Source organism: Uloborus diversus, chromosome 6, assembly GCF_026930045.1.
Source record: "Uloborus diversus isolate 005 chromosome 6, Udiv.v.3.1, whole genome shotgun sequence".
NCBI classification, from domain to species: Eukaryota; Metazoa; Arthropoda; class Arachnida; order Araneae; family Uloboridae; genus Uloborus; species Uloborus diversus.
Window position 1 is genome coordinate 58840007 of NC_072736.1, and position 26513 is coordinate 58866519.

Genomic DNA, 26513 nt, shown 5'->3' on the forward strand with positions numbered 1-26513 from the left:
CGACAATCTATTACGATTTATCTTTCTTATTGTTGCATTAATAAAGCTATTTTTATTCGCAAACAAAAAAAAATCAACACCTCTTGGAGCGATTGGCGTCAAAATTGAACCAAAGCCTTTCTTATGGATTCACATATATTCCAAATTTCAACCAGAACGTAGCATTACTTCTTGAGATAGGGCACTCACAATGGAAAAAAAAGAACGGGCGATTGCGCTACCCCCTTTTTAGCAGTTGTCACCAAAATAAAATCAACTCTTACCCACTAAGGGCTACTTGCCGATAAATTTTTCTTTCATTCCGTCCATTATTTCTGGAGATACAGCAGTCACAATTGATGACAAAAAACGTTCTATAGCTCAACCCCCGTTTGAGTTATTGACACCAAAATCGAATCAGCACCTGTTCCTGTTAATGGCAACATATGGACCAAATTTTGTTTGATTCCGCCAGTTACTTCCTGAGGAATAGCAAGCATGCGTAACTCAAAAAATGTCTCATTGCTCCACCCCCCTTGGAGGAATTAGCGCCAAAACCAATGGGCACAAGTTCACATAGGGGCACATATGTGTACCAAATTTCGTTCGATTTCATGCGGTAGTTTTTGCTGTAGAGCGGCCACAAAAAACTGGTCACACACAGACGTTACACACACACACACGGACACACACACACACACACGCACACACACACACACAGACAGACATTTTCCAAAAATAGTCGAAATGGGCTCAGCACACCTCAAAGCGTTCGAATCCGTCAAAATTCGAAATTCGAAAATTTGCACGAATCCAATACTTTCTTCTATATATTAGATATAGAAGAAAGTAAAAATTGCCTAAAATTCCGAATTTCGACTTAACTTTTGGAACTTTCCGGTGGGGTTCTGAATTTCTTTTTTTTCCTTCTAAAAGAAAAATAAGGAGGAAAAATTTTTTTACTTTCATCTTTATTAAAATCTTATTAAAACACTTTTGATTCTTTAATGTATAAACTATTTCCCATCAAAAGGGCGGTAAATTGAGGAACTGCCCCGGGCGGCAGAAAGCGTAGCTACGCCACTGGGTCGAGGGTCTTGTTCTTGAGAGGGGGATGCTTCATAAAATTTAGGGAGGTGCACCATAGCCTTTGGGGGGAGGGGTGGTCATCACCTGCCATGTTTCAAATAAAATTATTTCCAAAAATATTTGTTTATTTTATTTATTTATTTATTTTTGTTGAAGCATTGTGCAAAATTTTGCAGACAGATTATAAAGTTCTAAGCTTGTTGCAGACAGCTACAAAAGTTTCTGCCACTGGGGCTTACACAAGTTTCAGTTTATTTGGCTCATTGTAGTACAAATAACACAAATTTAATGTCAATTAGTTTGCAATTTACATAAAATTTGCCTCATTTTTCAATAGGCATCAAACCACCTTTCTAATTATTTCCTGAATTGCAAATAGTCCAAACCAAAGCTTATTCAGTCAAAAATGTAAGGTACTCTCCCCTCCCTCCCTCCCCCCCCCAAAAAAAAACATTAGAAATAGTAACATTGGTCTGTTTTAAAACATAATTAGCCTGTGAAAGTGAATACAGTAGACGCTTGTTTTATGCAGGTTTTTTTTACGCAGTTTTGATTATACGCTATTTAAAATTTGATACCTTTTTTTTAAATTTTCGCGGATGAGTTTCGGTTTTACGCGGATGTGGTAATGCAAACAAATAAAACTTTCCCCTCTTTTTAAAAATCTAAACTCCTATAGATTGCAGATTACTTAGAATAAACTGTGTTTTGGCATGCTAATGATCAAGCTTGGGCCACGACAGATTTTATGCGATTGGTTCCAGAGCTCTTTCCAGAAGTAAAGTTTATTAAACTCACACAGTTCAGAACTCACTGAAAATAGAGCTTTTAAGAGTGACAAAGAAGGACAAACCAACCAGGATACCGACATTGATGACACACAACCTATACGTTTACATTGAAAATTTTGAGCCATTCCTAGAGAATAGAAATGATCTTTCTGATTTGTAAGTGAAGGAAGAGTCGATCATGAAAATGATGCAAGTGATCATGGATGCATTAATGCTCTGCAAATAACTTCAGAGAAAAGTTCTTAATGACAATTTGGCTTTTGTAAGTACTATGATTCTCACCTTACATTTCCAGTGGAAATATCTGAAAACGATACAATTTTGCTGCCATTATATATGAGCACATTTGTTTAATGAATTTATTTCAATTTGAAACCTTGAGTTTTATATTGATAAATTAATACGAATTGTGTGATTTTATTGAAAAAGTTTAATTCCTATGAATTAAGAAGAAAGCAATATTTCCTGAAAATAAAGTAATTTATGTATTTTATTGCTTTCAGTTAGATTCTAGGCAGTATAAAGTAGTGGCTCATTTTAAGAAACACACTCCTGAAGATTATTTGGAAGCTGCATATCAAAAGGTAAGCCCCCATTGTTCTATTCATGTATTTGTATTTAGAATTTTAACAATTGCGTAAGAGCTTGGTACACTAAAAAAATTATTTCCAAAGCACTTTTAGAACCACGTATAAAATGCTGTATAAATTTGTACACGTACCCGATGTTTGAAATGGACTCTCAATCTGAACAGGGCTGTCCAAACGGGGGGGGGGAGCAATCGCCCCGGGCGCCATGAAATGAGGGGGCGCCGCCGAGTGCCCCCCCCCCTTCGTGTTTCATAGATGCACAGTCATAAACACACAAAACAGAGGATCATTGCAAAAATTCTCTATTTTTTTCCTAGTGCATGAAAATATTCCTCTCTCCCACTCTCCAAAACATTCGTTTCTTTGTGTCACATTGAAGTAGATAGGGTAGACTGGGGCACGTTTATGCAGATTTTTTTCAATGAATTTTCTAAATTATACGTTTAAACTTAGGAAATTTTAGACATTGTGGTTTTACGAAGCAGTTAATGGAGTCAAAATTGGTATATTCAGTTGTTGCTCAGTTTGTGTTTTTAACCGTTAAAAAAATTATTTTTGGGCCCAAGTCGGTTGCGTAAACATGCCTGGCATACGAGGCACGTTTACGCATATTTATTTTGACACCTAACGTTGTTCTGTTAGTGTTTTGAACAAAACGTCTTACCATCGTTAAAATAAATTAAATTTACTATAGACTGAATAGTTTATAAAGTAAAAACTGAACGGGCAGGAAGACAGCACTACATGATTTTAAACTCACGTTTAAAAGTAAGACACAGTAAGAACGGGCATAAAGGTGCTCAGACCTCAACGCATAAATTTGCCCCGTCGCCAAGTTTGGATTTATTTTTAAGGTGCGAAAAAATTTAATAGCATTTCAGTTCATACAAATACAATTCTCAAAAAAAGGATAAAGTTCTGCTAATTTTTATGTATTTGTTCTTTCTTAACTAGTTTTATTCACAATAAGGTTCAAAACGTTCAACTCAAAATTTACTCGACTTGGTAGAAAACAGATTATTCTTTCTGCATGCTAGACTGCAACATCAATATGTTACGACTGTTGGTTCTCCAGCTGTAATTCATTTTGAAAAAAGAGCACTGCATAAACGTGCCCCATGCATAAACATTCTCCTGTCTACGCTACAGATTCTGGGATTATAACTGTTTAGGATCAAACAAAAGGCCCCCTTCTCCTTTGTCTAGTTCCCACCAAATTTCTTGGAATTCTGCGCCAGTGCAGTGCTTTAACCAGAATTTTTTTTTTCGGGGGGGGGGGGGATTCTATGAAAAAATAATTGATCTGATACAGGGTTGGCTTTTTGCCGGCAGAAACTGGTTTTTGCCCTGCCAGTGGCAGAAACTGGTTATAACCGGTAAAAACCGGCTGAAACTGGTAGAAACTGGCAAAAACTAGAAAATGTTTTTAATAGCTCTAGTAATTACTTAATGACAGGCAATTAAGTAAAATAAAAAGTATAACCCCATTTCGTCATTTCAAAAACTTAATATAATAGTTATTTAAAAATTAGTGTAAAAATATGTTAAATAACAAGACTGACATTTCCAAAGCAAAGTAAAATGTATCATAGTTGAAATTGCTATGTGTTAGAAATTTTAGCCTTGTAATGTTGTAAGTAACAAATTTCTCAGTTTGTTTATAATTATTTGTTTGCATTCAATATAAATACAGATTTTTTTTATTTCATTAAACTCTAAAATTCAGGAGCTTGTCATTTTACACTTAATATAACTGAATAAAGCTATTCTCAAAGAGCTCCTGCTGCTGCAACTTACTGTACTGATTTAGCGGAAAATGCAATAATAAAGCTTGAAACGAAATATGACTACAAAGTATTATCTTTAGTAACTGGTAATGAACACAAGATGGAGTTAATGAGGAAAATTATTGAAGAAGAAATACCATCTGTTACAACTTATGGGTGTTCAGCTCATTACTTATATCTTCTTGGACTGGATATCACACCAGATTCTCTTATTAAAAATGTGGTTTCAGTCCAGAAATATTTCAAAAACCATCACAGGTAAGGAGCTTGGCTAAAGGAGTACCCAAAAGCTGTGAAACCACATACACCTTGTAATACATGGTGGAATAGCCAGGTGGACTGCTTAGAGTCCTTTATGAAGAATCGCCCATATTATTTACAAATACTAGAAGAATATGAACATGATATTCATGACAAAGGCATTATTCAGATTATAAATAATCAGATGATTCACAAAGAAGTTAAACACTTGCTGCTGTAGATAAAACTCTGGATTCAGTTCAAAAAGAGAACTGCTCAATTGCAGATGCTTGCGATGTTTGGGTTCATTTAACAACGCTCTTACGTGTGCTTTTGAGAAGGAAGTGATGCAGATTTAATCAAGCAGTTACTGATAACCATTTACTAGCCTATATGCTCCATCCAAAGTATTTGGGAGTAAATTTATCATGTAATCAAGAAGAAAGTGCCCGAATTTTACTCACAAATATTAACCCTGATTATGTACCTTATACCATAGCTTTACAAAACAAATTAGCCCCTTTTCCCCGAAACCTATTTTTCCAATCAAGTTATAACAACTACGCCAACTACCGCATGGTGGTTCAATTTGAAAAAATGTGCTATAGATGAAAGTTTTGTGAATCCTGCTTGCTTTTTGATGATAATGCCAGCTAATTCTGCTGGGATTGAAAGAATCTTCTCAAATTTCTCCTTTGTGCACAACAAATTGTTTAGGTTTAGAAACAGTGTCAAAACTTGTATTTTGTTACAGGCTGCTGCAGTGTGAAAACAATGTAAAATTTGATTTTGAATGGTGATAGTGTTGTAAATAAATTGTATTTGGGTTAATATTTAATTATTTTTCTTATACATTTTCTATTGTATGTCAGGAATTGCATTTATGTCATTTTTTGAGTTTCTGCCAGTTTCTGCCATAAATGTGGCAGAAAGGGGTTTTTGCCATGCCGGTTTTAACCGGTTTCTACCAGTGGTTTTTACCACCTCGGCAGAAACCTGCCAACCCTGATCTGATAGGAAAAGGGGCGTCTGATGAAACTTTTAGTTTTAAAATTGCATTTTTAGACTTTCTTTGCAGGTGCTACATGGGAAAACGGTATAGGGGTCTCAGCGAAAATTTCAGAAATTTAACCTTAAAAACTCGATTATAGGCCATATTTATTGACGTTAAGATATGGACAGAGCTCTGGGACTGTCCCCGATCGATTAAAAAAAATAGATTAAAATCAATTTCTCCTCCCCCTATAAGTTTTTGAAACTGAAGTATCAAAAACGCAATTTTAGACAAACCTTGAAGATTTTATGAAAAGGAGGATCTGAAGCGATTCCCTAGAAAATGTTAGAAAATTATGGTCCAAAAAACTTCAGCAATGCATTATATTCATGGGCTATTCCACTTAAATTTTTTGTAAGTGTCGTTTAAAAAATCCATTGCTTGTGATATTAAAGAAAGGGGGAATGGGGGACCCTTACTCGAATATTTTCTGAAACTCAAGTCTTAAAAATGCAATTGTAAGGCCATATTTTGTAATACAGTAAAACCTGTAAAGTTGACCACCCTTGTAAGTTGACCACCTGTCTATGTTGACCGCTTTTGTAAGGAACGGAATTAGCCCTATCTCATATAATGAAGGAAAACCTCTGTAACTTGACCACCTGTCTATCTTGACCACTAATGTACGCCAAATTTGGTCTGGAGTATTGTAAAAAACCCTTTGTAAGTTGACCACTTGGTTTTTTTTTTTTTTTTTTTTTTACTTTCTTCAGCATATTATTTTATTATTAATTTATTTATTATAATAATTTTTTTTTTGATAGCTTTCAAAAAATGTTTTTAATGCTTTGATGACATACTAGCATTTTTCTAACTAAACAGCAGCATAAAGCTTATGCTGCTCTTTATTCTCCAAACTTGTTTTTTATTTGTTGTTCTATTTGAGATAGCTTCTTGTACTCTGTTCAATGAAAATAGGTGTCAGTAGAAAACTTCAGTCTTTTCTTTCAGTCGCAATACGTTGTGGCAACACAGGAATTCTGCTAAAAAGAGCAGGCCCGGATCTATGTGGCCAGTAGTGCTATAAGTTTTACATAAAAAGGCTTCAAAAAGAAAGTTAGTGGAACTTGAGATTAATTAAAAGTATGAAATATTAAAAGTAATTGAAAATGGAGAAAGCCAGAGGAAATTAGCTGGCATATATGGAATTTCTAAAACTACAGTGTCTAATATAGTTAAAAACAAGGAAAACAAGGGGAAAATAACAAAAGTATTTGAATAGTATTTTTAATTATTGTTACTTTCAATAATGTTAAACAATGAAAGTGGAGTTGAACAGAAAGAGTAAGGGTGAATTCCTCAAAAAAAAAAAAAAAAAAAAAATACATGGTGCAAGAAATAACAAAATATATTTTTAAAAAAAATTACCGCCCTTTATAAGTTGACCACCTGTCTAAGTTGACCGCCAAAGTACTGCACCGCGAGTGGTCAACTTACACAGGTTTCACTGTATTAGGACCAGTAATTTATCGAAATTAAAGCTCCAAAAACGCTATTCTATGAGATTTTCCATGTTGCTGAGTTTTTCCCTTGAAACTTACAAAAATTTGATACAAAAAAAATGACATCTTTTGTTTTTAACACATATGAAAGCTGGTGTTAAATTGGTACAAGTAAAACCAAAAAATTCTTGAAAAAAATAATTTGATGAGACCAGATCAAAATTTAATTTTAATGTAATTTATCTATAAATTCATTATTTTTATCAACAAATTATTTATTCGTGTTCTTAGCTTTATCAATATGAGTAACTAATTCAGTTTTAATTGTTTGTTTTTAATCTTGTGGGGTAATATTTTTCAAGATAAATATTTATATTTTAAACATTTCCATTTTTTAAAAAGTTTTTGGGGTATTAATGTATAATAAATATTAGAAACAGATTCATTGCTTACATTTTAATTTGTGTTATCCATAGCCCTCTGATTGTTTTGTTCATTAATATTTAAAAAATGCAAGTTCACACGTATGATGCAATGATGTTATAACTAACTTGATTTTTCTCTGTGTATGGGGGGGGGGGCGCCAGGAAACTTTCACCTCAGGTGCCGTCAGCTCTTTGGACGACCCTGTATCAGAAAACTCCCTAATGTAAACACACCAGGGTGGCGACAGATCAGGGAGAAGAGGGAAAGGTCAGTGAACTTTATTGATCAGGGAATTTCGAAAAAATAATAAAAATTCAGGGAAAAGTGATCAAATGTTGAAAATTTTTTAAAATTTGCATTGCAAAATTAAATGCTCTTTTTTCCTGTGCAATTTCTGCTAATTTTTGTTAAAAAAGTAAATTTAGTGATGTGCGATTATACACTGATGCATATTTGTGCACCTTTTTTCCTCAAGGTCAAAGTATTGAATGTTATTAACCACAGGATGAACTTCCTAAGCTTCTGTGTATGTAAAGTTGTTTATTTTACATAACTTGAATTTTTCTGCCACGTGCTCCATGCTATGTAAAATAAATAACGCTAGAGGCAAAGAAGAAGCCATCATTAATGACTTGGCTCCTTTGCTTTCACTCATTGTCTTGAAGTTATTAGTGTACTGTGATCACGATTTCAAGAAAAAATCTTTGTTTCTCTAAATTGATATTGCTAAAAGCTTAAAAACTATTAGTTGGCGTTTTCGGATCAATTGCTAAAATTGAATGCTAAATGAAAATCAACTTTGTTTTTTGCCATCATATTATTCGTTGTCACCTCCCTCAGATTATACGAAGGGTGTTTTTTTTCCAGACTTTAAAATTCTTTTATTTTAAAACCAAGTTATGTACTGTATATTTTGAAATTAATAATTGTTTTTTACATTTCAATGTATTTTGTTACAGAAGATTTTTTCTTCAGCTAGTATTGAAATCATTCTAAATTGAGTTCTGTGCATAAGTAAAAAGTTTTACTATTTTTTAATAGTTAAAATGCTGTAAGCTTTCAGTACCGTCAAATCTAAAGAAAGCGGTTCAAGATCTGGTTCCCGCTGACAAAATTGAGCTTGTTGCCGCATTAAAGAGGGTATGGAAACAGCGTCAGAAATGATTAATGTAAACAGGTGATAGAATCCGTGTAATAAAGGATTAAAGTATTGAATCCAACAGAAAATGACGCATTCTACTACTGATATTGTTGCTTTTGAAAGTGTTATTTCCCCCTTTAATTTGAATATTCTAATTTTTTGACTCAATGTTAATCTTCATTACTATAAACTTTTGGCTAACGACCAAACGGCACGACCTTGAGGTTCACGGATTTGGACAAAATTCTAGATATAGGTCCATTCCCACTAGATATGAGCTCAGGTACAGCGGTTTGACTGCATAGGCCCTAATTTGGCCTCAACGAGGGTCCAAAGTTGTTAGTTTTGCCCCTGCAATTCAATGTCGTTTCCGTAGGAATTTCAGACTTCGACACAATGCTCGTTCTCCCAACACATTTGGGGTCTTTTTGTTAGTACAACGAGTGGAAGGGGTAACCTATTTATTTATAGACATTATTTAAGTTACTTGAAAAGTCGACAGGATTTTGTATATATATATTTTTTTTATGTGCCATGTGCAATAAATCAGATTTTTTCCTTCACTTCCACTTCTTGCTAATCATTGTGGAATATCGTTGATAGCAGACAATAAACATCAAGTTAAACTAAATATTTTTATTAGCAAACAATAAATACTTCTTACTAGCAGACGATTGATATGAGACAAAAATAATTAGTGTCATTTGCAAACGATAAATATCCTGTAATTATGGTTTTTTGGCAACCATGTTTTGAAGTTAAAAGTAGTATCCAATTTAAATTTGAGAACTACTTATTAAAAAATAGTATTAAAAGTAATTAATTTTGTTCATTTTCAAAACATATTAAATGAAAAACTTGATTTGTTTCAATAACTATTACATTTCAAGTATCATTTTTCCCTAATAGTGACAAATTAAAAATCTGTTATGATCCCTGAGTAATGGAAATGAGATCTAAAATTTTTCTTTTCACTTAATATGAATTGTCTGCATGGACGAATACAAGCGCGTCCCATCCCTTAAGGGACCATGCACCAGTAATTGTAGTCCTAAAATGCAAGTGTTGGACCATTTTGATGACGTTAAGAAAAGGAATTGACTTTAAATCTCCTTTCCGGAAACTTTTTGAAGTTGCAGTTTCAAAAAGTCGATTTTAGACGATCTTTGGCAATGTTAGGAGAAGTTTCAAAAGCCTTCCTCCAGACAATTTTGCAAAATTTAAAGTTACCCTATTGTAGACATCAAGAGTATTGAGTGTTTGGGGAAGAATTGGACCTAGTGACCATCCTCTGGTAATTTTTCGAAAGTGAAGTTACAAAAGCGCAATTTTAAAGGACCTTCGATGATGTCAAGGGCAGAAAGTTTCGAAACATTCGCTTGGTATTATTACAAAATTGAAATGCTAAGCTGTAATTTTAGAATACCTCTTTCAATGAAAAAGAAAACATAATTTTGGGAACCTTCTTGGCTAATTCTCTATATTTTCATTGTGTTAGATACATTGTAAGAGGTCAGCTAAAGATTCAACCGCCTCCTCCTTGTAAACTTTCTGGGTCGGCTCTTGATTGTCTGCCCTAAAGATGACAAATAAAAGTGTTGAAGAGTATTTTATTACATAAATATTAGTAAAATGTGTGCACTTTCAGGTGTGTGAAATTCACAGCAAAGAACCTGCCGGTGCAATTCTGGTGTTTCTGACTGGGGAAAAAGAAGTCACTCGACTCTGCAAGATGTTGAGAGAAGCTTTCCCCTTTCCAAATCAAGATCAGTATGAAGAAAAAGAGAAGCCACCCACCACCCCACGGTTGGATCCAAAACCAAAGAAGAAAAAGAGACATGTGGTTGACTCATTTTGTTCACTCCCTGAAAAAATTAATTTGGATGAGTAAGTCTCAGAATTTTTAGCAACATATATCTCTTCTATTGTATACTGTTATATTTTATAAAGATGGCTTTTAAAAGTTCAGCATGAGCACATTTACAAGGTTCCTCTCAACACAGTTCATTATAACTGAATTTTAGATTTATGTAGTATTTATATTAGAAGTGACTGGAAGCTTATTTGGTTGAGTGCCTTTTACTCTTTGAAAAGCTATATTGTCCTCCTGATGTGCTCTGTTGCCTTTTTGGAACACTTGTCTGGTGCCATTTGCTATTTTTTTAAAGTACCATGTGCACCAAGGGCACCCATATAGGGGGGCAAGGGGGGCTCTAGAAATGAAAACTTCCTTGCTTTTAGTACTTTTTTCTTTGCAAAAATGTAAAAGCATTTCTTCTCCAGCCATTAATGAATAAGTTATTAAAAATGTCAAATTTTAATGACTCTAATCTGTCTCGAAATCTGCTTCCATGGGGAAAATATCCTGATAAACCATGGTTAAAATATCTGAGCCCTCCCCCTTCCCTTACAATTTTGCATATGGGTGCCCATGATGTGCACTCATGCAATACGTGTATGCAACATTATGATCAATGCCTTTTTTATTGGAATACTTCCTCTCTTTAGCTGTCTCCCCATCATCAGTTCCAATGTATGTTAACTCTACTTTTTAGACCTTTTAAGAAAATTGGTTTTTATACCAAAAAATGCTGAAAATTTCTTGAAGATTCCGTTTTGTTATCCATATCTTTTTTTGTTTTATCATCCTTCAGCATTAAAAGAATCTTTTAGGATGATCCAGGCCCTTTTAGAGGGAAGTGTCCTTTTTGTAGGATTTGAATGAGTCATTGAAATCCTGGAAAGTCAAAAAGTAATATAAAAAAATCAAACCTGGAAAAGGCATGAAAAATTAATATTTTCATTAAAAATCATCGGCAATCACTTTCTCAAAGATGTGAGGCAATTGTCCCTTCCTAAACCTCTTAAATGATGAGTATGATTAAATACACAATCAATTGTCCACATCCACAAGACTCACTCTCCTTAGATTTCTCTTTCTCCGTTTTCAGCTTCTCTGCAGAGCCATTGGACACTGAAAATATGCAGCATCAATATTCTGATGATGAAGAAACTGCACATGGCGAAACAATTCAACGTTCTCCGGTCAAGAGTTTCTCAAGTGCTGGCCCTTTATATGCGCTGCGGTTGTTTTCTGTTCTTCCTTTTGAGGAACAGGAAAAGGTATATTTTATAGATATTCATTTTGTGGCTTTGCTTAGACATTTTATAGACATTTTTAGACTGAAAATATTCATGGCTATGTTAAAATTTTCTTTATTTGCTGTAGGTCTTTAAACCACCACCTGCTGGGTCCAGGTTGTGTGTTGTATCCACCAATGTGGCTGAAACATCCATCACTATTCCGGGATTGAAATATGTCGTAGACTCAGGAAAAGTAAGCTTTCAAGTTTCAGTTATAAGTTTAGAAAATGTATGCTGGTTTTGTGAGACAGATTCTGATGAAAATGAGTCAAATTGATCTAACACAAATTATTTACAACCTTTAGCAAATGCAAGTAAATAACGGAACATGCTAACATACGAATTGTTCTGCCAGCTGTTCATTAAATATTAGGTGTTTCTTGTGTCTGAGATGTCTTTACGGTTTCTATGTTATTATTATTATTATTATTGTTTTTTCAGTTAACAGGATAGCTTGTTTTCTCTTTTCAGATGAAAACAAAGGTATATGATAAATTAGTGGGAGGGATATCTCGTTTTGCAATCACTTGGTGTTCAAAAGCATCGGCTAACCAGAGAGCCGGAAGAGCGGGACGTACAAAAGATGGGCATTGCTACAGGCAAGCATTCTTTTCTGTTTTAGTTTATTACAATTATTGTCTCATTTGTTTGCTAAACCAAAAGTATAAAAATGATGTCATAGAAAATTATAAAAATATTGCACATACTTATTGTTATTGATCGATTATATGTCAGATCATCTACAGAATTGACTGGTGGGACTGTAGGGGTTAATCCAATTTCGTATACAGTTCACAAAAATATGAACCTGGGAAACAAATCATTACAAATATATATTTGAACAATTTATATACTCTATGTGTAACATAAGCATACTACTTGAGGAATATTAAAATTATTCACTACTTATAAATTTGTAGATTTATTTCTTCAGAAAATCATTTTAGAAAGGAAAAGTTCCTGCTTTTTTAGATTCAGGCACTTCTCTTTGTTTTGAGATTAAAGTATTTTCTTCGGCTGCATTTTAGCTTACCTTCTTTGAACCTGACCGTCTTCTTCATGGATATCTTTAAATTCATACCTGCAGATTTTTTTCAGCAGTGTGCAATGCAGATTTAAAAACTCAAAAATAGTCTGCAAGGAAAACCATCATTAGGTTTAGCCGTTATTTATTATAAATCATTACGAAGAAATGTCTGAAAATAAGATGATAAATTTAAAAATTATGATTAAGATGTATTTTAAAAAGCTCCAAAACAAAGCAGAAAACTGAGGTGCAGGTAGACTGCAGAGCAAGTGCTCTTGACAACTGAGGACTCCTGTATAGATTTAAACTCTTTTGTTTTATTTTTTCCTCTCTGTTTCATTCAGAGTTGCATTTTTCTGCTTTAAGTTCTGTCATTTCATGCAGAAAAGAAAAAAGATTCCTTCCAGTTAAGAAATAGTCTTCATATCTCCTCAAAAATCTGCGATGGTTGTTGCAGTATTACAATGTTTCCTCTACCGGAGTAATATGCTCAGAACCTGGATCATCAGTATCACGATCAATTTACTTAGTGGTATTGTTTTCATTGACATCTTTTTCACAAGTATCAAATTTCGCTGAATTTAAATCATGAATGGACATTTCCTCTTTCTCTTCAAATTCTACCAAAAATATAATTTTTTTTCCATGTTTTAATGGAGTTAAGTGTTTGGTAAAATTTTTAAATAACAAATTCAGCTCTTGGGTTCTATTTTAAATGCTAGTAAAAGTTCTGATTTATGTTATTATTGTTATTTAATTTCTCACAGGTTATATTCTTCGGCAGTTTTCGAACATGATTTTCCAGATTTTTCTCCTCCGGAAATCCAGAGGATACCCGTCGATGATGTCTTGCTACAGATGAAAGTAATTTCTGATATACTTAAATGTCTAATTGCACTCTAATTATGCCATTTCTAAGGGATTAAATCTTTTCCCTTGACTTTTTCAGGCAATGGGCATTGACAGAGTCGTCAACTTTCCCTTTCCTGCTCCTCCTGATACAGAAGGATTAAAAGTTAGTTTAAAGAAATTTTTCAAGTAGTTTTCTTTGCAAAAAGAATAAAATTCTTCCTTGAAGTTTTATTTTTATTTACTTACTTATTTTGAAATTTTATTTATTATTGCTATTTCCCAGTGTTTCAAAAATTAATACAAATTTATAAAGGATGTGTAAGTCCCATTACTGATATCAAGACACAACACCTTTTCTAAAATCATTGATTCAATTGCATGAATTTTTTTTTTCCTTCCTCTCAGTTCAAAGTTTTATTTTTGCTCATTATTTTTACAGTTTAAAAATGTTTCAGTTGATAAAAATAATTTTAATGGTTTTTGTAAAACATTTAAAATTTAAATGGCATCTTTAAAAAGAGAGGGTGCTGTGACCAAACTTGTCTGAAGTTTTAAAACTCTGAGAGGACCAAATGTGCAAAGGAACTAGTTATGTGTTCGAGCGGGTGGCAACAGCTTAATGAAAACATTACGAATTAGATTAATCGCCATATTAAAATTATGGGTTGTATGCTGGTGGCAATTTAAATGTGCCCCTTTAAAAACTTTCCTGTAAATCTTAAATATTTGTACTTACGGATAACTAAATTTCAAAAACTACACTCAACAATTTTATTCCTGAATTATTTCAAAGTGAAGATACCACAATTGGTTTACCACAAACAACTAAACATTATTATAGTTTGGATATTTTATTCATTTGTAATTGTATAAAGAAGATTGATTATTGTAAGAATTTTTGAGACTGATGTTATACATTTCCTGCACCCTTGAACTCTCAGTATTAATTTTTTTTACCAAAATTGATTTTCTTGGTGTCACAACATGTTTTATGATATACTGAAATGTTGCAACATGTTTTGTTTTATTTAAATCATACTTATGCCTTTTTTTAAAAAATACCCTTTCATTATTTGTGAAATGTATTAGAAAAGCTTTTTTATTATATACATATAATTCATGTGTTAAAAGACAAATAACCAGATTTTAAAAAACATTGGATTGGAAAATCGGCCAAACTGGTTCCTTTTTCATATACGTTTTAAATAACTGTTACTTTTTCGCATGTATTAAAGCAACTTGGAATGCGACCTTGGCCAATCTTGAACGGGAATTTGCAGTAAACAGAAAACGCTCTGGGCGTTGATATAGTTCCGATGCTTCTTCCCTAGATTTGGATAAAATTAATAGTTTTCTGCCTGAGCGACGATCAAAATGGCAACAGCATTGAAGGTTTTTAAAAAGTTATAAAAGCCCTGACACCTCGGAACTGGCGGGGTCGTCTTCTGGAGAGTTATCTGCAGTCGAATCGTTCTGTTTCCTTCCGCGGGCGAATTCAGATTTGCCGCGTCCGTCGAAACTTCGGAAGATGTCGATTGGCGTCGGAGAATGCATTTTCGAACTACTGGCCCTTGCCTGTTCGGGCCCCCAAAAGAACTTACCGCTGTGAGCGCGAAGTGCGGCCGCCGCTTCTAAAAATCTTTGTCTCCTCCCACCTCCCCCGGTGACCAGCGAGGAGTGTATTGCCGCAAATGCCTTTCGATTTTTTCAAGTTTCCAATGAACTGTTTATCTGTGTGCATAGCATGAACCGCCACGGATTCCTTTTTTAAAATGCCTGCACTTTCACATGTGATGCCAGCATGTACGCCGCCCCCTTTGGAAAATGAACTTTATCTTTTTGTGATGAACTACGACTGTTGTCATTTTGTAATGTGAAAGGTTTCACCGAATTAAATGAATAGTTTCTGCCAAATAGGTGAGTTCATTTTTTTGATTTAGTGTCCCCTTGTTTTTCTTCTCCATATAGTATCGAGCCTAGTAAAAATTACAAAGCCCCTTTCTATGTCTTAACTTGTCCCTGTAACTTATTTTAATCTTTTTGTCTCAAAAACGTTTTCTAAATTGTCCTGGGTTTGCTCGCCCTGTTTTATTCACACAAGTCATATACTAAGTTTTTTAATTGTAATATTCCTATGTGTTTCCCCTGGGTGCTTTGCATGTCACTGCTGGATTTCTCTGAATTTTATTTGCAAAAGGAAAAATATTTAGCTTAATGTTTTTTTTTTTTTTTTTGGGGGGGGGTTCACAATGCAATGATACAGCCAATTTCTTCTTTTTTTATCTATAATTAAAACTATTCATCATACTTGGTGTATTTATTTATTTATTTGATTTTAAATCAAAGTGCCATTGTTTTTCATGAAGTGTTTCCATTTCATTTCTAAAATATTTCATTCACTTGTTACAGGCTGCCGAAAGGAGACTAGTACTATTAGGAGCCTTGCAAGATTTACAGAAAGGAGACAGATATAAAGAAGTAGCCAAATGTAAATTTTTTTTTCTACTAAAACTTCTGTAATGAATATTTCTACTATTGAATATCAATAACATGCCAACATATTTATTTTTCAGCACTATCCAAGTGTCAGTCAGAAAAGTTAGTTGCACTGCTTCAGAAAGCAAAACAGGATAGAAATTTTACAATAACTTTATTTGTTCCTTAAAGTTGTATTAAAAATCTACTTTTCAATGTAATTACCACTTGTAAAGCATTTGTCACCACTTTTTTCGAAGCCTTCTGTAAAGATATCCAGTTCAATACTTGATAACCTTTCTTGGGTCGCTGCTTTCTCCTCGTAATGTCGTTGCTTTGAAAGTCCTTGTTTCATGAGGCCAAAAACATAAGCTTCCTCATAGTTTCCGAAAATTTCGCACTGTCTTCAGAAAAGTTTACTTGAGTCCACTATCACCCCTGAGTTAGGGTGATCCTAGTCGATTTTTAATCCCCAATGGAGATCAAAAACCCTTTTAAAACTATTCATCACATTGTAAGTAACAGCTACTTCCAGTAAACTATTCCATTTACCTAATAACCCTATTGGAGTAGTAATTTTTCTAAATTTCAAGATTAGCTTGTGATTTCAAAAACTTACAACAGTGATCCCTGGTTTGCTATATGTTTCGAATTTTAGCCCATCCACATCATCTATTTTAATAAGTTTAAGTTATTGAATTACTTCCCCTCATATTTTCCTTTGCATGTAATGTGCATATTATTACATTATAACTACATTACTATTTACTGTATTTGATACACATGGTCGACTCAGAGCAACAGTAGGATATCTTAGTGTTATTCCTGGGATTAGATGTCTTAGTGTTGCTGTGAGGGGACAACATATGAGGCAGTTAGAAGCAAAGGGATGTAAGTGCCAAAGCTAAAAATACGGAGATAGCCAGAACAAATGGTAAGAAAACCTCTCCTCCAATTTGGGGCTTGAGATAGTACTAGTATAGTGCCTAGAAAGAGTAGTGTGCCGATCGGCGGGGAAAAAGTGAGGTCAGATCGGAGGAAAATCCAGGTGGCGCTGCACTCGAGTAGTACGTTATGCTCCTCAATCAGACTCGTTTTAAATCAGCGATTGCATGCTCATTTCGCAGTTTAAAAGCCCCGTTTTTCGGATTAAACTTATTTCTACGCAAAAGACAAATTCTGTAATAACTGCTAATTGTTACATGGGTGTTCGTTTATTTTTTGAAGCATATAAAATTACCTTATTATAAAACTACCTTACTTCAATGAAAATAGTAGACTATAAGGGCCCATTCATTAAATACGTAAGGGTCCCGAGGGGGAGGGGGTTGGAAAAGCCTCTACGTACCCTTACTTGGGGGGAGGGTGAAACTCATTCTTACATAATATTTTCCAAGTCGATATTTCACATTAGACATTGCGCGGTCAAGTAATTTGGCAGAGATTATGTTCCATTTGCGTCTGGAAGGTAAGAAACGTGTTAGGATAGGATGTTTTTTTATTTGTTTTACAAATAATTTATAGTGTAAAATATAATAAAGGAGTCGCATTGCGTACGGCATGTTTTATTTGTAATTAATATTACATCAAAAAAAAAAGTCGAAAAAACATTCAGTTTAGATTCTTTTCAGTAACTATTTCTTTACGCAAAAGGTTTAATTTAATAATGTGAATTTAATAACGATTCCAGTGATGTAACGGCTCAAGATTTGTTATTTTATCATTTTGAAAAAACGAAATGGAATCTTACATAAGAATGCGTTATATATATAATGCGTTTCAATAAAATGTTTTTCGAAATGCAGAGCACAAATTGAGCTTTATTTATCAAAAACTTTATCTAACCTGGGAATTAACGAGTTCCACTTCTTTAGTTTTTCTTCATCTGCTGGAGCTTTAAAAAGCGAAACTTTTTCTTTGCATGTTTTGTATCCACTTTTGCACCCTGGTACGAAACAAGATGAAGCTTTACTTCTTCTAATATTAAACTTTGATGCCTCCATTAAAAGTCTTAAACGCTGTTTCATGATATATTCACGAAATAAAGGTAAAAAAGAGAAACGCGGAACTAAATTGTAACAAAATCCCGCGTCTACTAATGTAAACACCGCGAAATTGAACGTACACCTCGACCGCACTGCCCTCTAGCGGTTTTCATACATTTCGTCTTCAAGAATCGAAGGGGAAAAAGCGCCGATCGGCACACTATTCTTTCTAGGCACTATAGTACTAGTAAGTGCTGCTGTAGAGCAAAATTTAGAAAGAACTTCCAATGAAGGCCTACCAAGGATCTCAACTTCAAACTTGTTTTACTCAAAACTTGAAAAAGGCCGCTTACATCCCTTTGCTTCCCACTGCCTCATATGATACCAGGCTTCTTTTATTCAATTTTTTTTTGTTCCATATTTCAGAAATATTTCTGAAATGTTTTCCACTCTCATGCTTTGGAAGTATCTTGTTGGGTGGTACGTTTTCTGTAACTTTGTTTTTAATTACTTGCAGGGGAATATTCCGCAAAAGTGACTCCCCTCGGCAGGGCAATGTCTCGGTTCCCCCTGAGCCCGAGATATGCTAAAATGCTGCTGCTCTCCTACAAGCATAATTGCATACCGTATGTCATCGCAATTGTCTCTGCACTCACTGTTCCGGAAATATTCCTCTGCTTCCAAAATGAAGACGTCGACATACAGAATGAAGATACCAAGGTGGAGGAGGTAATCGGAATGTTTAACTTGTAAATTGTATCTTTGCTGTTTTCTTTTCTCAGGACTTTATCGACTATACAGTTCCATTTTTTTTTCTTTTCAAACAATTTTATGGGTTGTGGGCCAAATAACTGACATTGCCATGTAGTAATTTATGCAATATCAGGTGCATACCAGTTTTGCATTTGCAAGATTTTAGGCAATTCCCCCTAAACTTTTTAAATCTTTACCTTGATCTGAACCTTGGGACTTTCTGTAAATGTAAGCAGTTTATTTTGTCATTTGTGTTAGAAAGTATCTTTTATGAAAGGACAAGAATCTTTTATGTTTGTTGGTACAAAATCATTGAGTAATCAACTATTAAAGAGCAAATCTCAGTGTAGTTATCCTTTTTAGGACTTTAGAGTTAACTCAAAATAGTTCCTCAAATATTTCTTGAAAGATCAGTTTTTTTTTCCTTCTGTGCAAGTTAACAATATTATGAGCTCATTTTTGTAATTTTATTTCTGTAGTTAAATATAGGCTCTGGACAGTAATTAAAGCTTTTTATTTATTTCATTATGTGAAATTTCTGACATTTTATAATCAAATATTTATTTATTAATTAGTTTTTCTTTGTTTAACCATGAAACCAAATAGTTTCTCATAGAATTTCTTTATTGGTGTATTTTGATCTAGATGCAAATTCTTACCATTTTTTCCCACTCATTTAACATTTTTTTCTAAAATTATCTAAATTATATTTTGTAAAACTTAGCTATTGTCTTCATTATTATTTTTTTTTTTTTTTTTTTTTTGCAAACATTATTCAACGTTTGTTTTAGACTGAAACTTCGCCTGAAGAAACAAAATCACAGTGGACTGGTATAAAAAAGATTGGTGCTGGAAAGGTATAGTTAAATGTGTGATATTCAGTTCTGCCATGAATTAAAATTGATATTCAAATGTTTTATAATTTTGTTTGTTGCCTTATAGGGAAAATCTCTTCTTTTGGGTGATGTAATGGTGCTTCTGAGAACTGTAGCATTTTTTATTGATTCTAAGAATAAATATAATTTCTGCCAAAGAAATGGCATCAGGCACAAAGCAATGGTTGAGGTCTACAAAATGTGCTGTCAGTTGTGTCGAGAAAGTGAGTCCCATGTGCCTTACATCACATTTTGCAATTTCTCTTATTTTTACTTCTTGTTTCAACAATATATTTTTCATTTAATTTATGCATGATAATAAATTGAAGTTTTCGATCTAATAAACAGTTTGAGTAATGAATGGTTATAGTACAGAAAACAAGTCATTTTGATTTTTAATGCATAATTAGTTGTTCTTTGCAATATCATAGCCAGAAAAAAAATTCAAGAAGTGATACAGTTTGTTTTTATCCTTTTCTATGGTCTAAAAAGGAAAAGTTCTGGGTTTTGGAAGGGGATTTATCAACAAGTCAAGTCCTTTCATTCACTATATCACTAGTTCTTTAAAGTATAACAAGGTTATATTAGTGTACATGTATTAAAGTATAACAGGTATTATCTAAATGATCCAGGTCTATGTTAGAGATTGCAGAGAAGTTAAATGTATCACACACAAACACTGAAAAGTATTTTTTAAAAATTTATATGTTATGCATATCAATATTTGTTTTTCACAAATTGAAAGAATCTAACAAATCAATGTTTTTTATCTCAAATATACTGAAATCAATCCTTTTTTGAAAAAAATTTTCATTGGGAATAAAAATGCCAACAGAGTAATATCCATTTAAAATATTCTTGATACAAGAGCAATTAACTCTTCAAATCATGGATTTAAAACTATTTGCTACATCATCAATCTTAGATTTTTTCAACCTGTATTCTAAAATAATTTTCTATTAGGTCTTAAAAAATTTATACATAAAGTTTTTCTATGTATGTAAAATAAAGCTTAGAACCTAGGAAAATTAGGCAAAAGTTTGCCCTTCAGTAGTTTATTTCAGTTCATTTATAAGCATCATTTCATCTTTTTATTAACAAACTTACTGCAGGCTCTCAGTTGTCAAAATTTTGAAAAGATAAAAAAATGAACGTATATGAAAATAATATTAATGCATCTACCACTCATAAGTTGATAAAGAAAATACATGGAATGATTTCTTTCAATTATATAATAGTTCTGAATGTATTAAGTTTTCAACATGCAAGGTTTGATTCAGAATTTTTCTTTTCCCAGTGAACCGAGCTTTTCAAGACATTAGCTTGCCTAAAGATTTCAGACTTGACAAACCCACTGAAGAAATCATAGAAAAGATAAGAAAAATTGTAACTACAGGCTTTACTGACCATGTTGCTAGGTATTTTCCTTATTTCTTATGTTGATATATTCTTTATCTTCCCTTATGTTGTTTGTATCAGAAATGCTTTTATGCTACAACCATTGTTCCTGAAAGATGTATTTTTATTACTATCAAAAAAGTATTTCCATCTATGTTTTTTTCTTCTGTTCCTCAGACTCTTTTTAGAGCCATTTTTCAAAAAGGGCAAGAGAAAAGTTGCAACACCATTAGCTTCTGCCTTGTAAAAAATGACAGACTCGTGGCTCTCCCTTTTCTTAATTGAGCACTATTATTGAGCGCAAAAAAAATTTCACTCAAAAATCGACCTTAATTTCCATTTTGCTCACCCCCAAATGAATTTTGAGTTTTTTTTTCGACTCGACTACATGTGGATAAGTGCCTAAGAACTTATAGACGCGAAATATCCATTTTGACGATTCTCGAGTTAGTTAGAACGAGTTTTCTCGAGACGTCTGTATGTACGTATGTATGTATGTGCAGATGTGCGTATGTATGTTGCATAACTCAAGAACGGTATGTCCTAGAAAGTTGAAATTTGGTACGTGTATACTCCTAGTGGGGTCTAGTTGTGCACCTCCCCTTTTGGTTGCATTCGGGTGTTTTTAAGAGGATCTTTTGCCCCTTTTTGGGGGAAATCATTGTTAACTTCGATTAAACGCAAGTGGTGTTACAATTTGGCGCACACTTGGCAATATATCACCATTCTTTTGGTCAGCAAGTTTTGTCGCCAACTTGGCGACAAATTTGACGATTTTATTTATTTATTTTTTTTAATCTGGTTTCAATTTGGCCACTATTAGTGATATTTAGAGAGTAAACTATTGAATCACATTAAAATTACCAATAATGGGAAAATGACATTAAATTGGAGTAAAAGGAAGTCATGTGAGGCACACATCAGCTCGTTATATTTAATACTTAGACTGAAAAGAATTGACTCGGGAACATAAAGCTAAAATGAGCTACATCATGCTTTGGGAGTATTTAACAAAATGTAATTACTTATCTGGAGTCTGCTGATAATTTGTATGGTGAGACCAAAATCACACTCGTTCAGAACTTAGCAAATGAATAAAGTTATACAACTTTTAAATATTTTGAATCCTTGTGTTTCATGGCGACTAAGGACGAAAGATTTTGTTGTGGTTGTTGTTGTTGTGAAATCAACATAATAGTAGATTTTTTGCCGCAGCTCATCACTGATAATATATATATATATTAGTCATTTGCTAGTTGTTGAGATGTAAAATATATCATTCAAAAATGTAAGGGAGAACTTTAATATTTTTATGCTTCTCAAAAAACCATTTTAAGCTTCTAAAGTTAAAGTTCCATAAGTTAAATTTGATCCTCAATTAAATGTAAACAATAGTATTGAAATAACATTCTTGTAATGTCATGAAAAAATAATAGGTTGATTGCTGAAGAATTTAAAATATTATTAAATATTTATTTTTTACTATTTCTAGAAGAGTTCCAGTTGAAGATTCTAAAATTGACAAAAGCTTAAAGAATGCCTATCGTGTAAGATTTGCCTTAATTTTATTTTCCTTTTTTTCAACAAATGTATGTCTATTTGCAATTAGTTGTCATTTTTACTACTGATGAGTATAATCAATAGATTTGCATTTTTGAAATGATTAGACACTAAGTGATACTGTTTATCAAACAATCGGCAATTGCGTAAATCTCTCATAATCTATTGAATCAACAGTCAGATGAGCCTTTCGAGTACTCTCATGCAAATTTCTCTTTTATGTAATAATACTACTGTCGATTTCAATTAATAGAATCACATTCGGACGGAACCATTTTGGGCCTAATAACCGGCTGGTCCGATTAAGCAAACTGGACCTGTGTAGCTTGACCGAACATGCTATACACAAAACATTTAAATGCCCTTATGAGTATTGTGAGCCCCATATGTATGGTAAGTGTACAAAGAGGAAAAATTGCTGTTTATGAAATTTTTCCATTAAAAATCAAATTAAAGCAAAGCAAAAAATTGTTTTACACTCGTCCTAGACCAATATGGTTTTAGTTATTCCTTCCAGTTAGTATTGATTCGATTCAACAACCAGAAGCAAGTAAATTTTGAGAGTAAAAAAATAAGTGCTAAAAAGTACTAATTGGTCATTAATTATGTACTTGACAGCTAAATTGAAGGAATTTGAAATTTCACTGAAATTTTGATTTCTGCTAGAACAGTACCACCATGAAATGGAAGTTACTTTAACCATTTTTCTCCTGTAAATACTTATGGATTTAACTGAAAGTTACAAGTAATCATTATTAATTTTCATTGCGCTAACTATTAGGTTCGTTGACACACACTTCAAGTGAGCGATTTTTAATTTTTTCGCAATTTATTCTCATCTTCCTTGGCCCGATTAAACGGATTTCAGGTCCCAATAAGCAAAGAATATTAAGTTTGTGTGATGGGCTATGTTTTGGCTCTTTTAGATTTGGTCCGAAGAAGGGGCCGGTCTGATTAACCGGAATCCAACTAAGCGGATTTCACTGTACTATATAAACTTTCCTAGAGAAGCAATGAATCATCTGTGTTTGCTATATTAATGGTCACAGGGAAATTGGGAAAGAAATGAACTTTTTAACCTATACTTAGCTGCATGTCTTAATATATTTTCTGCTAATTCTTCTTTTGTATAATTAGGTGCACTGTTTGTTAATTACAACTTTGGGGGTGCCCAAAAGTGATGCGACTCTTTTTGCTATAAATTTGATATTTTGTTTCCTTTTGCATATTATTCAAGGATTATTATTATTTTTTTTAATTTGAAATTTCATTGAAAAAAATATAGATAAAGTGAGAAGGCTAATAATGATACTTGAAAAGGATTATAATTGATAAAATTATCATTAAACAATTTTTATCGTTAAAAGATTCTTCTGTCATATTCATGAATGTTTGATTCTAACTGAAATAATTTGTGTAAAACACATTCTGAAGAAAAGAATATTTGAGTTTTTGTCTTGAATCATTTATTAAGTAGCATGAAATAATAGTAATTTGAAAAATATCATTGTGCTATGATGCATGAAACTGCTACTTTTTTAAAAATATTTTTTTATTCATTTATTTTTATTTATTGAATTTTTTTTTTTTTTTAATTTTTTTTTTCAGAAATGAAGTTAGTATTAGCAACCATTTTCTGAAATAGGATTTTATCAATTTGATTCTTATTTGATAAACTAAAAATTAAGTTAAACAATGATGCTTCTTTGAGTCTGCTGGGGAAGGGGATTCAATGAACAAACAAAATTGTAAAGACATTGTTAAATTTGATTTTTATTGAACTTTTGTTGAAATTTGATTGTATATTGAAGTAAACTTTCATTTGTGTATGTACATACAGTTTTGAAAACTGCCTTTCATTTTTAGTGTTTGGACTTGGAGGAAGCTGTTTTTATCCATCCGAGTTCAATTCTGTTCTCTGAGCTTCCAGAATACGTTGTCTATCAAGAAATCTCTCACACTTCAAAATATTACATGAAAGGTAAAATTCTATTTTGGACAAATATATCTTCATTTCTATGTGTATTACTGTATTAGTAATAGTTAGATACTAAGTTAATAAAATACACTTCTGTATTTTATTAATACTCCATTATTTAAAGTCATTGGTGGTTAGCTGGTCCAAGTCCATTAAAATCCAAATTTTGGGCCACTGAAAAATATAACTCAGCAGTTCACAAGGCGAATATTCGATTGCAATCAATTGAATCATTTCATATTATTCCCTATTTTTTAAATTTTTTAATTTTCATACTTACAGTAACTTTGTGTATTTACATTTAGATACGTATGACACACTTTTCTACACTACCTAAATATTATGAAAATTAAATAATTCCTCAAAAAATGCATTCCAATTTATGTAGAAGCATGGTGTTTCATATTCAGTAAATTACCGCCCATTAGCCAGGGCTAAAGCAGAAATACGTGAAATACACCGCCAGCTCAGTCATTATTAGCTACCAGTTTGTTTCGCACTAATGGCTTCCTTAAGAGATTTTCCATCTCCAGCTCAGTCACTTTCCTATGCCGGGCTGATGAGTGTTAACCCTTACAGGCACAAGTCGTTAAAATTTTAGAAATGTAATAAAAAAACACAGTGGATGGGATAAATTGGTTATCTGGACATAGATTTAATTTTTTTAAATTCACCCCCTCCAGCTGGGATTGGTGTCCCCATTTGTGACCACCGCCCTCCTAGAGCAGAAATTGTTTTCTGAAGTGGTTATGTTTACCTCGTATGACAATTGGAGTAATTTCAAATATTTTAAGCTCTTAAGCATTTTTACTAATTATTTCAATAATTTATGCCATTAAGAATATTTAGAAAACAAAATCCAATATTTTTACTATAAAAATTCCGAGATAAAGATTAAGTAAAATTCAAGGAAGTTCATATAGATTATATAAAATTATCTAAATAAGCATCTTAAAATGTTAAAAATATTTTTGGCGCATTGTTCTTGCTTTATGTGTATTCTTTTTGTGCTATAAAATATTAAATGAAAAAATACTACTTTATAATACCATTTACAGAAAAATAATATCAAAGCTAAGAATAAAAAAAGTATACAACTGTCTGGTAGGAAAAGCAGATCTCAAATGTGTGCAGTCATGGGCCTTCAAATTCACCTGTTCTGGATCAAGAACCCAAAATAAATAAACAAAAGCCCGTTGATAACTATTCTTTTGGGCCCCCTTTCTCTGAAATAACAAATTACATCTTTCACCCACAACAGTGAGATCAATGCTCTAGAAAGGCGGTGTCCACATTTGGGGACACTTAGAAAGAAACTTTGTTTATGCATTCAAAAATGAACTGGAATCTTTTGCAAAATTCTGATTGATTAGCTCAGGATTCCTGAGGGAAAATGGTTGACTAATTTAGTTTATGGTGTAAATTTTAAAGTCTTGAAAAAAATATTGTATTTGAGCTTGAAAATCGAGGTATTTTAAACAAGAAATTAAGCCAACAAAAAGAGTCATATTTAATAGTGCTGCCATCTGTGTGCATTAAAGAGAAATAAAATCAACTAATGCAGCGATTTTTGAAGTTTTAAAGAAAAAACTTTTTTTAAAAGAAATTTTTTAAATTGGTGTCCTTTTTTGTGACCACCGCGCCGGAAAGGGTTAATAAGCACGAAATTGCAGTCCTCGGCTGGAAATGACTGAACTGGCCGTGTATTTCACGTATGGTGTTTCATATTATGCTTTCGATCAATGGAGGCCTCTTTTACACTTTGGAGTTCCTACACTTTAGAGCCAGCTGCATCAGGACCACATTGAATTCTTTCAAATCCATGTGATATTGTTTTTTTCGCCCCCAAACTGACCTGTAACAACCAGACAATCTCAGCTGAAATTTCACCATTCTTTCCCGGCTGCATTTTCAGACAAGGAGATAA

General features: G+C 33.0%; 1 protein-coding gene across 1 annotated transcript in view; it reads left to right on the forward strand.

Annotated features, from left to right (window-relative positions):
* The window catches only part of LOC129224665 (probable ATP-dependent RNA helicase DHX37), a 63021-nt gene that overhangs the window by 30603 nt on the left and 5905 nt on the right, over positions 1-26513 (forward strand). The window contains exons 9-22 of the mRNA XM_054859205.1: positions 2363-2443; positions 10188-10426; positions 11491-11662; positions 11769-11876; positions 12155-12282; positions 13478-13574; positions 13660-13725; positions 15972-16050; positions 18540-18751; positions 19567-19632; positions 19718-19874; positions 20948-21068; positions 22541-22595; positions 24475-24589. Coding sequence (XP_054715180.1) covers positions 2363-2443; positions 10188-10426; positions 11491-11662; positions 11769-11876; positions 12155-12282; positions 13478-13574; positions 13660-13725; positions 15972-16050; positions 18540-18751; positions 19567-19632; positions 19718-19874; positions 20948-21068; positions 22541-22595; positions 24475-24589 — 1696 coding nt within the window. The remainder of the gene's footprint in view (positions 1-2362; positions 2444-10187; positions 10427-11490; positions 11663-11768; positions 11877-12154; positions 12283-13477; positions 13575-13659; positions 13726-15971; positions 16051-18539; positions 18752-19566; positions 19633-19717; positions 19875-20947; positions 21069-22540; positions 22596-24474; positions 24590-26513) is intronic.